This window comes from Urocitellus parryii, chromosome 2 (genome assembly GCF_045843805.1).
Source record: "Urocitellus parryii isolate mUroPar1 chromosome 2, mUroPar1.hap1, whole genome shotgun sequence".
Classification (NCBI taxonomy): domain Eukaryota; kingdom Metazoa; phylum Chordata; class Mammalia; order Rodentia; family Sciuridae; genus Urocitellus; species Urocitellus parryii.
The window spans coordinates 174,704,427-174,719,187 of NC_135532.1; the positions used below are offsets into that span (position 1 = coordinate 174,704,427).

Consider the following 14,761-nt stretch of genomic DNA (forward strand, 5'->3'; position numbering starts at 1 on the left):
ATCATAATTTATATTTTTATACTTCTATGGGCCTCAATGTCTTTGACTAAGATAAGTGATTTTTGTTCCTGAAGGACATTGGGTGGGGTTGGTGTGCTGAGGCAGAACCACCAACTTTGTAGCAGTGAGGTGGTATCAATGGAGATCCCACTTTCACTCCTGGTGCCATCTTATATGTGTTTGCCAGCTGCTGAGTATGTCTTAATCTGTATGTTGAGAACATAGGTAGCCATATTGAGCAAGTTTTGTAGATAAAAGCTCTGGCCTCCTTAAAAGTATTTTTTTCTGTGAAGCTTAGGGGACTTAAGGAAGCCTGTCGGGCTACATGACATTCCCTGTGTTATTGTTTCAAAGGCAGATTCTGTGCTTGATCATCTCTGTACTCATTACAGAGTCTGAAACATGGAGGATGACTTCTAAGCATGAAATATTTAAGCTTTTGAATTTTATTAACTATTGCTAATTGTGTCTGATGCTGCCAATGGGGAAAGAATGAAGAGTCACAGGATTTGGGGGCTAGGATGTTCCCATGTGTGGCATGGCAAGGAGGCTGAGCTCTGTGGGAGTAGGTAGTTTATTTTCTACAACCATTCCAGTGGTTATTCACATGGCCAGAATAGAGGAGGTGTTCAACACATAATCATGGTACCACTTACTATAAATTAAGGGAAAAGTAGATAGTTATTTCTTTCAAGATACTTGGCTAAGAAAGGAAGAGCAGAGGGGTTGTTTTCAGGGGCTTTAGGGTCATGGGTAAGTTAGGAGACTTTCAATCATACAGCCAGAACAGAAAGAGCTCATGAAACTGAAGACACAGGAAAGGTGAATAAGTGGAGAAGATGTGAGGGAAGCTCAGCAAGACAGGCAGAGACGATAATCCTGAAGGATACACAGACAATGGTAACAGGATGGGGTTAGAGTTTAGATCTGGATTGTTTCCCACAGGCCCATACGATGAAGGCTTGGTCTCCAGCCTGTGGCACGATTGGGACATAGTGGAAACTTTCAGAGGTGGGGCCTGTTGGGAGGTTTTTTTTTGTGCCCTCAAAGGATTGAGGGACCCCTTCCTTTCTCTTTTAAGATGCAGCCATGAGGTAAAGGGTTTTGCTGAAATGCACTCCCACCATGAAGTGCTGCCTTTAGAGGCCTAAAAGCAACAGGTCAGCCCAATTATGAACTGTATCATATGAGCCAAAATAGTCATTTTCTCTTTATAAGGTATTTATCATTGGTATTTGTTATAGTAGCAGAAAGTGGATTAATTCAGATGTGAAAAGTTCTAATTGGGTCAAGCCTTTAATCAAGTGTAAGTCCCTCAATCTTCAGCTCAGTTTATTCTTTTAATTATCAAATTATGAAAGTTTTATTTTCCTGAAAATTTTACTTGCGGGCCAGAGTTTAAAATGTAGAGGAGGATTATAAAGGCTCAAAGATGGGAATTCTGGAGATAAAGATTTAAAGTCATTAATACATTTCCATCAATTTAACTGAAAATAATTTTAACCTGAGCAAAAACCAGCATAAAAGGAGGTAAAGGGTAAAGAGTAAAATCAAGAACATTGTATTTGGCTCTGTCACTAAGATTTTTAGTGAAATTATTTATACCCCAGCTATTTCCAAGGAGGGTTTCAGCTGACTCATAATGAGAACATATGTACACAAGGAAGATAAAATTGATACAAAAAGAGAAAAAACCCACAAAGCATGTCTAGGAAGGGAGATTATACCAGAAACTAGAAAGGAAATGAGTATAATTAAAAAAAATAATAATGCTGGGTGTGGAGGCAGATGTCTGTAATCCCAGCAACTCAGAAAACTGAGGCAAAAGGATCCCAAGTTCAAGGTCAGCCTCAGCAACTCAGCAAGATCCTGAAAAAAATAAAAGTAAAAAGGGCTGGGGATGTACTAGATTCAATCTGCAATACAAATTTTTTTTGGTTGATTTATTAGATTTATGGTCAAATCTTTTTACCCACTCCCATCTCCACCTATCTGCAAATGAAGCCATTGTCAACTCTCCAGCAAGGCTGTTTTCAGCCTGTTAGAAAGCCACAGCAGTGGAGACCTTGCCATTCGACTGGAGGAGGGAGGTTCTGGAAAAGCGGCTGTGCCCTTTGATCCCTACCCCAGGGGGGTACTTATCTGGGGCAGATGAAAATACTGCTTAATCTGAGACACCCATTGAGGCCAAAGCAGCACAGTAACTACATGCTCAGTGGTGCCTGGATGTCCAGTGGGCACCACAGAAATTCAGACCAGAGGCTATTAACTAGGAAGCCTCCTCCAAAAGAGGGGAGTTTGGAGTGGGCTGTGAAGGAAATTAGGGCTTTGATAAGGGTGTCTGAGTGGGGAGGACATAGCTGTTGGGAGGTGGATGTGGGTTAAGGACCTGGATTACAGTTCTGACACTGGAAATGATAGCAAGAAAAATATGTCTGGGGAGAATGAATAGTATTTGGTGAATAAGTGAGTTTAGGAAAGAGAAATGTCAAAAGCACTAAGGTTAAAGCTCAGGTGACCTCGAGAGGACATTCTATTATGTACAACCACTATTAGCAATAGGTAGAAAAGTTACAAAATAAAGCTTTTTCTTAGTAAGGGTATGTCAGATAAACTAGATCTGAAGCAAGCACTGATCTTTGAGAAAGGTATCGCTCTTCAAAAAATTTATTTGCTAATCTTACATACCACTAGGGAAGTAGATATTTTTGATTAAATAACTCTTACAAGATTTAGAAAATCTTTATTTGTAGAGATTCAGGATGGAACATATGGGACTTTCATACACTTCTTCAGCTATTCCATCTGTGAGGTAAATGAACCTAATTTTAGACATCCTAAAGGAAAAAGATTACATCGCTCCCAATCTTTTCTTCCATCTTTGTTCAATATATCATTGACATTAGGAAGTTTCACAGCTAATTTTCTTGGGTACTGACTTCCATACAATTAAAAAAAATTCTACTATAGTAAAAACTGTCCAAATGAAAAACAAAAAGTCCAAATGAAATTGGTCATTAACAACTGATTGGCAGGAACTGGAAAATGCTCAATATTCCTACTTTGGATAAACACCGGTAGTCCCTAAGGTTGCTAAAGCCAATTTAAAGAAATGATTAAAAAAAATCACACACACACTTGGAAATCATACTGTGAGAATAGAAAAGGTTGACAAGGTCCTGTGGAATATCTGCCGCAGAAAGTGTCAAGTGGTATGCCAACCAATCACTGGAGCTAGCTCTCATCAAAAGTTCCTTCAAATACAAGGCACCTGAATTAGACGTCTGTAATAACGTAAGAAATATTAAAATGCACAGAGGTTACCATACAAAGAAAATAGACAATATGTTTGAAAAACAAACCACTATTCTTTGGAGTTTAAAAAAACCCAGATTTTCCAAGATCATTGCTTTGTCTCCAGGGACTGTTACCTAAATTAAACAGCTATTTTTCAGTTTGTTGCTCAAACTACCACCATCTTTTGGCATCTCCGTGGGACTTGTTCTAGGACCTCTAGTAGATACCAAAATCTGAGGATAACAACAATCTGAGGATGCTCGAGCATTTACATTGAGCTACATACTAGAAGTAATCTAGAGATGACTTTAAGTATCTGAAAGGATGTGCATGGGTTGCATGAAAATCCTACACCATTTTATACAATGGACTTGAAGACCCACAGATTTTGGTACCTATGGAGGATGACTTAGACCCCCCACCCTCCATGGACACTGAGGAACAACTGTATATGAATAGACAAAAGAGAGTAACTGATCATTACAAGCTGGGTGTTAAGATGGTTTCATTTTATGCCAATATTTTACATAGTGATGTTTTTAAAGAGGTGTATATTTAAATGGCATTATTTAAACCTTCCACTATTTTCTAATTTCTACTCTGGTTTCCTTAGTAAACATTTATTTCCCTTAGGAACCAGTAATAAGAATCTGGCACACCCAGCTACTGGATGTTCTCAATGTTATTTCTGAGGGTTTGAAATTCTAAAGTGTTGTTTCTTGCAGACTCCTTTTCATGGGATCTATTATTCCTATAAAGTTTGTTTTGGGATAATAGGCCCCTGTGCAAGTACCAGAACATGTGGATGCTCACAGTATCGACGGAGTTGGGGTGGGGAGTCTGTCATGTCTTTCAGCCTCAAAAACTCATTTCTGCTTGCTGTTTCTTGTCCCGTGGATATAAGCATGACAGAGAAATACAAAACTTTAGTAGAAAAAACTGGGAACAATCCAAAGGTCCTTCATCCAGTGAAAGGGACAAACTTATTGTATATTCCAAGAAAGAGAGTATCAGCAGTAAAAACTATTGAACTATTGATATGCACAGTGACATGAATCTCTGAAATCTTTTGCCAAATGAAAGAAGCCACACCTAAAATGCTCTGTATGATTTGATTCCATTTATATGATATTCTGGGAAAGGCAAACAAAAACTATAGGCTTGAGGATAGGAGGGAGGTATTGACTATATAGGTGCAAACATGAGAGAAACTTTTGGAAAATGGACTGTCTGAATGAAACTTAAAAAGAAGGGATTGGCTAGCTTCACTTAGCATAATCTTCTCTAGTGCCATCCATTTCCCTGCAAATTAAAAAAAGAATAAAAAAACCCCATGACTTTATATTAAACCTATTCTACTAAGAAAAAAAAGATAAGAAGGGATAGGGGTTTTCTTTAGGATAGTAGTAGTAACTAGGTAGGAGCTGAGAAAGGGACCTGGGGTGCTGGTTATATAAGGTAATGATGGTTTGTAAAAAATCATTGAGACACACACATACTCAGGTATATTTACACATTATATGTATGTGTCATGCTTCAATAAAAAGTAGAAAACCAAAAACATACAAAGCCAGGAGAAAATTCTAGCCTTCACCCTTTTCTGGTATCCTTCTTCTAATTTTTTTTCCATCTGCTTATCATTAATAGAGATGCTAGGCAAATCATAGTGTGAAACTTCCCCCTGGTCAGGTCTGGTTACGGCTCCTCGAAGTCTCAAACAATAGCAAATTACTTGACCACCAGTTCTGTTTATAGGGCTGATCAGCAGACAAGGCTTTGTTTTATCAGCTTAGGTAAGTGTATTTAAAGGTGGCATGGAGGAAGAGCTGGGCTAGATAGAAAGTGGATGAGAAAGTTAGTCAATGAGTAAAAGCTATGGTCATTCTATTTTTAATCAAATCGAATGAAACTATTTTATTGCAATGATTAAGTACTGTTTCACTCTATCTTAGGCCTGTTTCTAAACTATCAACAATTAATATTATGGAGAATTGCCACTTCAACTGTGGAGATGAGGATGGCTTAAGAAACCCAGATGTCTTTCATGTTTGAAGTTGAATTAGGATGAGGCACAACTCACAGTATCTCGACGAAAAACTAAGCGATCCTTAGAGGAGATGAGCACATCTGATTACAGGGATTTTGAAGTCTAAATAATTTCTTAAAGTCTGTCAAAGAAAATTTCTCTACAGGTGATGAAGAATGGTGGACTATATTCTCAGTCTTTCGCTACCATCCAGAACACTCCAGAGAAAGGGGGAAGAACAAGGATTGAATGTTGAGTATCAGATGATATGATTAGTGTTTCGTATACACTATTCAACACTTGGAACAATCCTTTAAGGTGTTCAAATCCCACTGCAACTATGGTAAAACTAAGGGTCAGGTTAATCTGCACAAAGGGAACTGACTCCAGGTTTCTGAATCCAAAGGAAAAGGGAATTAACTTTAGGGTGTACTATGTGCTAGCCCCCATTACTTATAATCTTTATTGATTTCAAAGTATCTCCAGTTCAGGTAAGTACTCAGTTAAGAGGGATGGCGACTTGCTCAAGGTTAGGTATATAACTCTTAAGTGGCAGAGTAGACATTCAGACTCAGCTAGGATTCCAAAACCCATGTTCTTCACATTACAGTGTACCACTGCCAAAGTCAGTGAGAGGTGTATGTACTGTGAAGAAAAGGAAGGAAGAAAACAGAGTTTTCTAACACTGCTGAAATAAGTGGTCTAAATGTTGGCCAGAAAACGAATACCTATCTTTTCTCTACCTTTCAAATTGCAAATTCCTCAATAGAAAAATCTTGATATTTTCTTCAGTAATCCAAATTCCTGGGAATTAAACAACCCATTCAGCTTAGCTTGCAGCACGGGAGGAAAAAAACTGGTATGGTAGAAAAACCACATTTTAGGAATCAGGTGTTAAAAGTTCTAATCCTGACTGTGCTCTGGATTTGTAGTGGGACTTTTGTTAAGACACTGGGTTTGTTGGGCTTCTGTTTTACCACATGAAATTAAGAGTATTAAAGGCAGAGAATACTCTTGGAAGATAAATGTTTAATACTTTAGAAAACAAATTATGCTCAGCATTAAAGTGCCCAAATTGCCATGTTTGGAGTTTAAATGCTAAGCAGTGTTTAGCAGGTATTTGTTAACCAGAGTGTATTTTGGTGGAATGAGTTCCACAAACTTGTTTCTGTCATTTATTAAGGATCCCTATAGAATTATGGAACAGGAAAGCAACCAGAAATGTGTCATCACATTTTTTTTTAATTATTGACACCGCTTAAAATTTTATTTTAGCACGACTTGTTATTTGAAGTTTCCCAGGTTCATCGTGTTGCCTGCATATGTAACAGTGTAAATTAAATTTTGTCCTTTAAGCTAGGCCTTTAAAGTAATTTAAAATAATTTAACCAACATTGAAAAGAGATTTTTAAAAGCAGATTTTGGAACTAGTGTTAATGTATGTTTTTTTTTTTTAAATTTTATTATTGGTCGTTCAAAAGTGTCATCACATTTTAAGAGGCATTTTTCTTTTTGCCAACTTAAGGACATTAGGCAGCATATAAAAACATGAAATATTTTATAAGCATATAAAGCTGTATATCATTCCCTGTTCATTAGATTAGTGGACATTTTCTTTTGAATGCAGCTCTAATTTTGGTTCTAAAGAGGTTCCTTCTTTGTATATCATTGTGATAGTACTAGTGTGACTTGTTTCTCTGTAAGTAAAGTCTTTTCAGTTGTGATGGAAGTGACTTACTCCATCTGTCCCCATTTGACTTGGAGCAAGGATCATCATCTCAAACTCTTTCCTTATTTGTAAAGGGGTACAAAAATAACAATTTAAGTCACAGTGCCTTACACAGTAAGGGCTAAAAGCTGAGGCAACATAGTACAGGAAAAAACAGACTTGGGGCAGAGAGACTTGGATCTGAACACCAAGACTGTCACTTTCTAGTTAACTCATGTTGGGCCTTATAATAGGGTTACTAACACCTTCTTTTAAAAATTTACCTAAAACATACTAAAGTGGTTATTGCATAGTATTTGGCAGTTAGTAAATTCATTAATAATCCTATATAATCTAGAAAGTTGCATATTACAAAAATCATTTAATAAAGATATCCAGAAAGCAATGTGATACAGATTTTAACATGTGCCATCATTTTATATTTCTTCCTGGTTTATAATGTGATTATTTAGTGAATACTTTAAAATAGCTTATGCTGGGATCTTAATGTGACTTTTGAAGCTTTGAGATTTTATAATTCTCTTCTAAAATGTTTATATTTGCTAACAATCTACTATATTTAGTGTTGACAGCTATAATTTATTATATAATGGCTTTTGAATTCAGGATGTAAATGATGAAATGACCCAAATTGTTCCAAGAAAATGTTGGCCTATAAATTTTTTCTTTCAAAATTCAAGACACATTTAACATACAGATTTTACAATAAAGTTTATTAGCTGTTCTCCTCTTTCTCATAAATGGAATGGATAATGTTGCTAATTCTTTACAAACCGGTACTCATTTAAGAAATTTTAATGAGGAGGTTGTCAAAAACCACATATTTTAATAAACAACTCCAAAGAGCAATGGGAAGCCAAATGATATTATTAATAAAAAGGACCAGAGAAACTGATTTCTGAAGTAATTTCTACCTTTCACTAAAATATCTTTAAAATTGCTCACCATGATGATCTGGGCAACTCTAGTACAGAGCAGCTACATAGGATGAAAGGTGTCTGAGGGGAAAACTCACACATAAATAGGGTTTTTGCCTGTTTTCTTATCATAAAAGGAGAACTTGGAGGAAAGGCAGAGGACCAAAATCAAACCCAATGACAAAAAAAATGACAAAACAAAAACAAAAACAAACACCCTCCTTCCCCCCGGGGAACCTTTTGAAAAGTTCTATAGAAGAGGAGAACATGCTCATACTTTTAATTGCAATCTAATTTCCCTAGAGGCTTCTCCTCACAACCACTGTACTCCTGTTTTCAGTTCACATGATTAAGAAAGATAAGTTTGATCAATTTATATTTAATTTAAAAACCAAACAAAAAGTTAGGAGTAGGTGGCAAAAGAAAAATATATTTTAAATATATATATATATATGTTTGTGTGTGTGCAACTATGTAAAGAAAATAATTCCCATAGTTACAGTTTAGTTAAAGAAAGTTTTATATATATTTATATATATACTTTATTATAACAAAATAGGCAGTTATTGTGGGTAAAATATTCATTAAAATCTGACCCCTAAGAATACATTTAGAGTTTTTAGACTACGAATTGGACTCCTTTTCCATTGCCCATAATAATTACTACATCTCCACTGTAATGTCTTGTTTGCATTTACATCTATGACATTTTCTCAACCTTCTGTACTGTAAAAGGTGAGCTCCCCTAGCACCTAAACATGGCCTTAATTCAGAAAATGTGATGATCATTATGTATGAACAATTTTTATAAGAAACTAAACAGTGTTTGCACAAGTAGATTAAAAACATTTGAACATTGTTATTCCTAGCAAAGGTACTGGGGAAAAAAGAAAACCTCAAACAATAAAAGACTTAAAAGACTCTTATGTAAAATGAATATCCCTTGTGAAATTATGAAAGTCAATTCGGACATTAATTCTAAAATAAAAAAAAAAACATTTTTCTTATTTATCTATAATGAAGTAATTACTTTGATAACAGAAGTCAATTGAGAAAAGGACTTGAGAGGTAATAACATTGGCCAAACCATGCTACTAAAGTTAAGCGTGCACAGTTGCTCAAAGTCTACTAAATCACTGATTAAAACCACTTTTCTTTCATTTGTATTGAAATTTGAAAAGAATGTATATAAAGCTTTTCTGCAAATGTCTTAAAGTTTCTTTCCCTTAAACATTAAGGAATTTTACCACACTTTCTGCGTCTCCCCAAACCCTTAATAGCTTGGTCAGCCATCCATTTTTAATTTGGAAAAATGGCTACAAACCGATAGTGACATGGAATAATACAGATGTTGCAATGTGAAGGAGACATCAGATGTCAAAAATAAGCATGACTGCAGACCATGATGAGTGGGATATGATTAAACATGAAAGGAGAACTGAAGACAGACTCCAGAAGGAAAGGGCTAAGAAATGTCAAAGAATATGAGATTGTGGAAAAGAGAAATAGGGAAACATGAATCTTCATAATTTTTCTTTTGCTGGAACCCAGATGTAAGGACCAGACTGTTCTTCTATGATCTGTTTCACTTGGTTGTAAATGTCTTCCAGCGTATCTCCCTGTACAATAGCTGTAATAATAGAAAGAAAATTAGAAATCATTAATTGTCTATCTTTGCCATTACAATTATTGGTCAAACAGCATAATCTTAGAAGTAGTTAATCATCTGGGAAGTCACCATTTATGTGTTGTTTGCTTAGTAACAACTACTCATTTGTTTAATTTTACTATATGCATAGCAGATGTTATATTTTTAAAACTGAAAAAAAATTAAATTCATTGATTTTCTTCTTTTATTATTTGAGCATGTGTTAGCTCAAATTACTCCCTCCTTCATTCAGTGTTGCTGAACTGAACCAACCTAGGGTCTTGCACATGTTAGACTGGTCCTCTACCACTGAACTGTGTACCCAGCCCTTAGCTTTATTCTTTTAAAATAAGTTATATATTTCCTTAACTTTTCTGATTTCTTCATAAATTTACACAGAAAAAAGGAGAATGGATACAGTGCCATAGAGAGCAAGCATGGCCACTTTTTAATTTTTTGTTATTTTGGGGGAGGGGCCATTAGGAAAAAAGAGATGATTATAGATTGATATTTCTTCCTCTAGAATGCTAGTATGTCAGGCATTAGACTGGGTGTTACTGGTTAGAGACTAAAGAAGAATTCAAAATCATAAGTCAAATAAGTCATTTATTATACTATGAAAATATGCTCAGTAAATCTGTAAGATCATCATAGGTGTAGATTCCCACAGACTCAAAAACCTAGAATAAAATACAAAATGGAGATTTTAAGTAAAATTGTCTATTTGGTGACAGATTATATACATTATGAGAAGGTGTGGTGTGTAGGGAGGACTTATATGTATTTAACAATGCTTGAGTAATCAAAAGTTTTCATAGTATCAGTTTTACAACAATTCATATTTGCGCTAAAAATAGACATTCCTTTATTTTATTTTTTTTTGCAGTGGGGAGATTAAACCCAGGGCTTCCTTGCACATTCTAGTCAAGCACTATGCCCCTGAGCTATTTATTTCCCCAGACCCCTAAAAACAGACATTCCTTAACATCCCTGGAAATAGTTTATTTGGCAAAACACTTGGTTCACTAGTTTGACTTCTGTTTTATTCCAATAGCACAGCACAGAATCTCACAGTATAGGTTGACAACAGCATACAATGACTTATTTTAGAAGAACTAGCTTGGGAAACAAAGGAATTGCTTGCTTTTTAAAATCCATTAATGGAATGGTTATAAATTAGGATTCTCCTTGAAAAGAAACTGGGAAAGCATAAGGCTACAGAACCTTAACTATGTGATTAAAAATAACATCACCAGTAATGGTACAAACTGACATCATAAACCTTGTATGATGCACAGAGGGTACTTCTTTGCACTTCTTTGATATTCCTGCTCCCAATACATAACCTAGATCTAAAATGAGATTTGACAAAAGAACTGACCTTTACTCTTTAATGTCATATGAATAAAAGTAAAGATTGAGGAACCATTCCAGATTAAAGTAGATTATAGATGTAACTTAATGCAACAAGTAGTCCTAGATTGGATTCAGTAAGAGAAAAAATATTTTCCCCCCATTATGCTCTACAGACATCAGCAGAATAATTCACAATATACAAATGGAATCTGTAATTAGAGAAGATATACATCAACGTTAAATTTCTTGATTTTGATTAATAGTATTATTATTACATAAGAAAATGTCCTTGATTTTTAGGAAATTCACAAAATAGTTATCTTTTATTTATTAAGAAACAGAGGATATCTATTTGTAACTTATTCTCAAATGTTTTAGAGAAAGTTATAAATGAGGTAAAAGTTAGCATTCAAAAAATGTAGATGAAGGGCATAAGAAACTTTCCTGTGCAATTCTTGTGAATTCTCTTCTAAAATTATTAAAAAAAAAAAGAAAAAGAAAAAAGAGTACAGGGCTTTTAATACCATAATGCTTAATGGTGCTTATATAAACACTAAATATAGGCTGATCATTATTTCAAATAAATAAACAACAACAAAATCCAGGAACTGTGGTGTGGGCCTGTAGTCCCAGCTACTCAGGAGGCTAATGCAAAAGGATCACTTGAACATAGGAGTTGAGGGCCAGCCTTGGCAACATACATAGCTTGTCTCTCTCTCTCTTTTAATATTTATTTTTTAGTTTTAGGTGGTTTTTTACATTTATGTGGTGCTGAGGATCGAACCCAGTACCTCATGCATGCTAGGCGAGCACTCTACTACTGAGCTACAACCCAGCCCTAGCTTGTCTCTTAAAACAAAACAGAACAAACAACAAAAAACTGTCCAAAGATAGTAAGGAATAATTTAAAGGACTAACTGGAGAGGTAAGATTAGTACTGAATTGTATCCACTATTTTCTTTTTAAATAAATATATTTTAAAATGGATCAAAGGCCACTAATCTTTGGGAAGGTATCAGGAATACACAACAGGGAAAGGCTATTGTCTCAATAATAAGTGATGCTGGAAAACTTGATGATTTTTTTTTTTTTTTTTTAGAGAGAGAGAGAGAGAGAGAGAGAGAGAGAGAGAGAGAGAGAGAGAAATTTTTTAATATTTATTGTTTAGTTTTCGGCGGACACAACATCTTTGTTTGTATGTGGTGCTGAGGATCGAAACTGGGCCGTGCATGCCAGGCAAGCTCGATACCGCTTGAGCCACATCCCCAGCCCCAAACTTGTTGATTTTATGCAAAAGAATGAAACTGGATCCTATTTTATATCATTTCCAAAAATTAACATAAAATGGATTAAAGATTTAGATGTAAGATCTAAAACCGTACAACTTCTATAGGAAACAAGGGAAAAACTCTTTGACACTGGTCTTGGCAATACTTTTTTGAATATGACATCAAAAGCATAGGCCACAAAATAAAAAATAACCAAGTGGGACTATATCAACCAAAAATGTTTTTGTATAGTAAAGGAAACAATCAACAAAATGAAAAGGCAACCTAAGGATGGGGAGAATGTTTGCAAACAAATTATTTGATAAGGATGTAAGAAACTCAAATAGTTCAACAAAAAAACCCAAAGAATCCATTTAAGAAGTGAACAAAGATCTGAGTAAACATTTTTCAAAAGGAGACATAGATACCAATGAAAAGGTGCTCAACATCACTAATCATCAGGGAAATGCAAATTAAAGCCATAAAGAGATACCACCACATGCCTTAAGACGGCCATTATCAAAAGATAAGAGAGCCAGGTGTGGTGGCTGGCACATACCTGTAATCCCATCGACTCAGGAGGCTGAGGCAGGAGGATCACAAGTTCAAAGCTAGGCTTAGCAATTTAGCAAGGCCCTAAGTAACTTAGCAGAACCCTGTCTCAAAAAATAAAAAGGGCTGAGAATGTGGCTCAGTGGTTAAGTGCCCCTGGGCTTAATCCTTAGAATAACAACAACAACAACAAAAGAGATAAGAAAAGAGTGTGGGGAAGATGCTGTTGATGGAAGTGTAGGTTAGTACAGCCATTATGGAAAACAATTTAAAGGTTACTTAAAAAGTAAAAAAATAAAAATACCATAGTGTTATGGTTTCAATGTCCTTTTGAAAACTCATATTGAAATTTAGTTGCCAATTTAACAGAAGGGCCTTTTAGAAGTGATTAGGTTATGAGAGCTCTTCCCTTAAGGAAGGATTAAAACTGTTATTGTGGGAGTGGATTAGTTATCATGAGTGGGTTTAAGTTTAGCCCCATTCTCCATAGTCGAATATATGCTTATTTGCCCTTCTGCCATATTATGGCACAAGAAGAAGGCCCTCATTGTAGCTCCTTGATTCTGGAATTCTCAGAATAGAAAACTGTAAGCCAAATAAACTTCTATTTTTTATAATTTACCCAGCCTGTGGTATTCTGTTACAGCAGCAGAAAACAGACACACATGATCTTGCAATATCATTTCTGGGTAGACATCCAGAGGAAATGCAATCAGTATGTTTAAGAGATACCTGCACTTCTATGTTCACTGCAGCATTATTCACAATAGCTAAGATTTGGAAATAGCCTAAGTGTGTATCAATGAATGAATGGATAAAGAAAATACAGCACATATACCCAATGGAATATTATTCAGCAAACAAAAAGGAGATCCTATCATTTGCAACATGAGTCAATCTGGAGGACATTAAGCTAAATGAAACAAGCCAGTCACTTATATATGGAATCTAAAAAAGTTGAACTCACAGAGGCAGAGAGTAGCATGGTAGTTGCCAGAGACTAATGTGTAGGGGAAATGGGGAGATATGGGTCAAAGGATATATGCCTTTGTTCTAAAAATAAGAAGTTCTGGGGATCTAAAGTATAGCAAAGTGGTTACAATTTAATGGAGTGATTTTAAGTGACCTTACCACACACAATGTGTGGTGACAGATGTGTTTTCCTCTGATAAAGTATGAATGATTCCTGTATATGTTGTCCTTATCAACAACCAAAGAAATATAAAATTGCAGGAGTCCCCATTCTACTGCCTAATCTAGATGAATTTTCCACAAGACAAAACCAGAGACCTTAAGGGTCTATTCTGAAAATGATAGTACTAGTTATTACTGATAGATATTTGTAGTTCAATATTCATTTGAATGGGTTACTTCATATGGATTCAAAGCAAAATATATTAAATAAACAAATCTTATGAAATAATCTGGAAAATTTGATTATTTGATGGTATCAATATAAAGGTCACTGTCACACATGGCTCCAACCTGTGAAATGTTCAGTAAATTCCTGCTCCAGTTTCATGGCTCTCTCAAATGTTTTTCTGGCTTGTTCTTCTGTTAGACGCTTATTCATTTCCCTATGCAAATAAATTTTGAAATTGGTAATTATTATATTATAATGCCTTTTGAAAAAAGAAGACACAAATTAAAAAAATCATGTTAAGTTCAGCTCTGTTGAAAATACATGTGTCAGATTATACTGTTTTATACTTAGAATGCCAAAATGGTTTCAATACATTCTGCATTGGCTCAAAGAAGCCAAAAAAAAAAAAAAAAAAAAAAAAAAAACCAAAAAACAAAACAAAACAAAAAACAAACAAACAAAAAACCCAAGCATTAATCTATGACAGTTTTGACTTTGATAAAAAGTTTATATTAAAATGTGATTTACAGATCTATCTGCAAATTTAAAGGGGGCATACGAACACACTAGACACCATTATGATGGCAATCAGAAAACACAATAAA

At 35.1% G+C, this 14,761-nt stretch overlaps 1 protein-coding gene across 7 annotated transcripts in view; it reads right to left on the reverse strand.

Moving 5' to 3' along the window:
• Window positions 1–7,707: 7,707 nt before the first annotated feature.
• The window catches only part of Dlg1 (discs large MAGUK scaffold protein 1), a 263,303-nt gene continuing 256,249 nt past the window's right edge, over window positions 7,708–14,761 (reverse strand). For all 7 annotated transcript variants that reach the window (XM_026379198.2, XM_026379203.2, XM_026379202.2 and 4 more), the window contains 2 exons: window positions 14,279–14,370; window positions 7,708–9,599 (listed from right to left, as the gene is read on the reverse strand). In XM_026379198.2, the coding sequence (XP_026234983.1) occupies window positions 9,493–9,599; window positions 14,279–14,370 (199 nt within the window). In that variant the 3' untranslated portion in view covers window positions 7,708–9,492. The remainder of the gene's footprint in view (window positions 9,600–14,278; window positions 14,371–14,761) is intronic.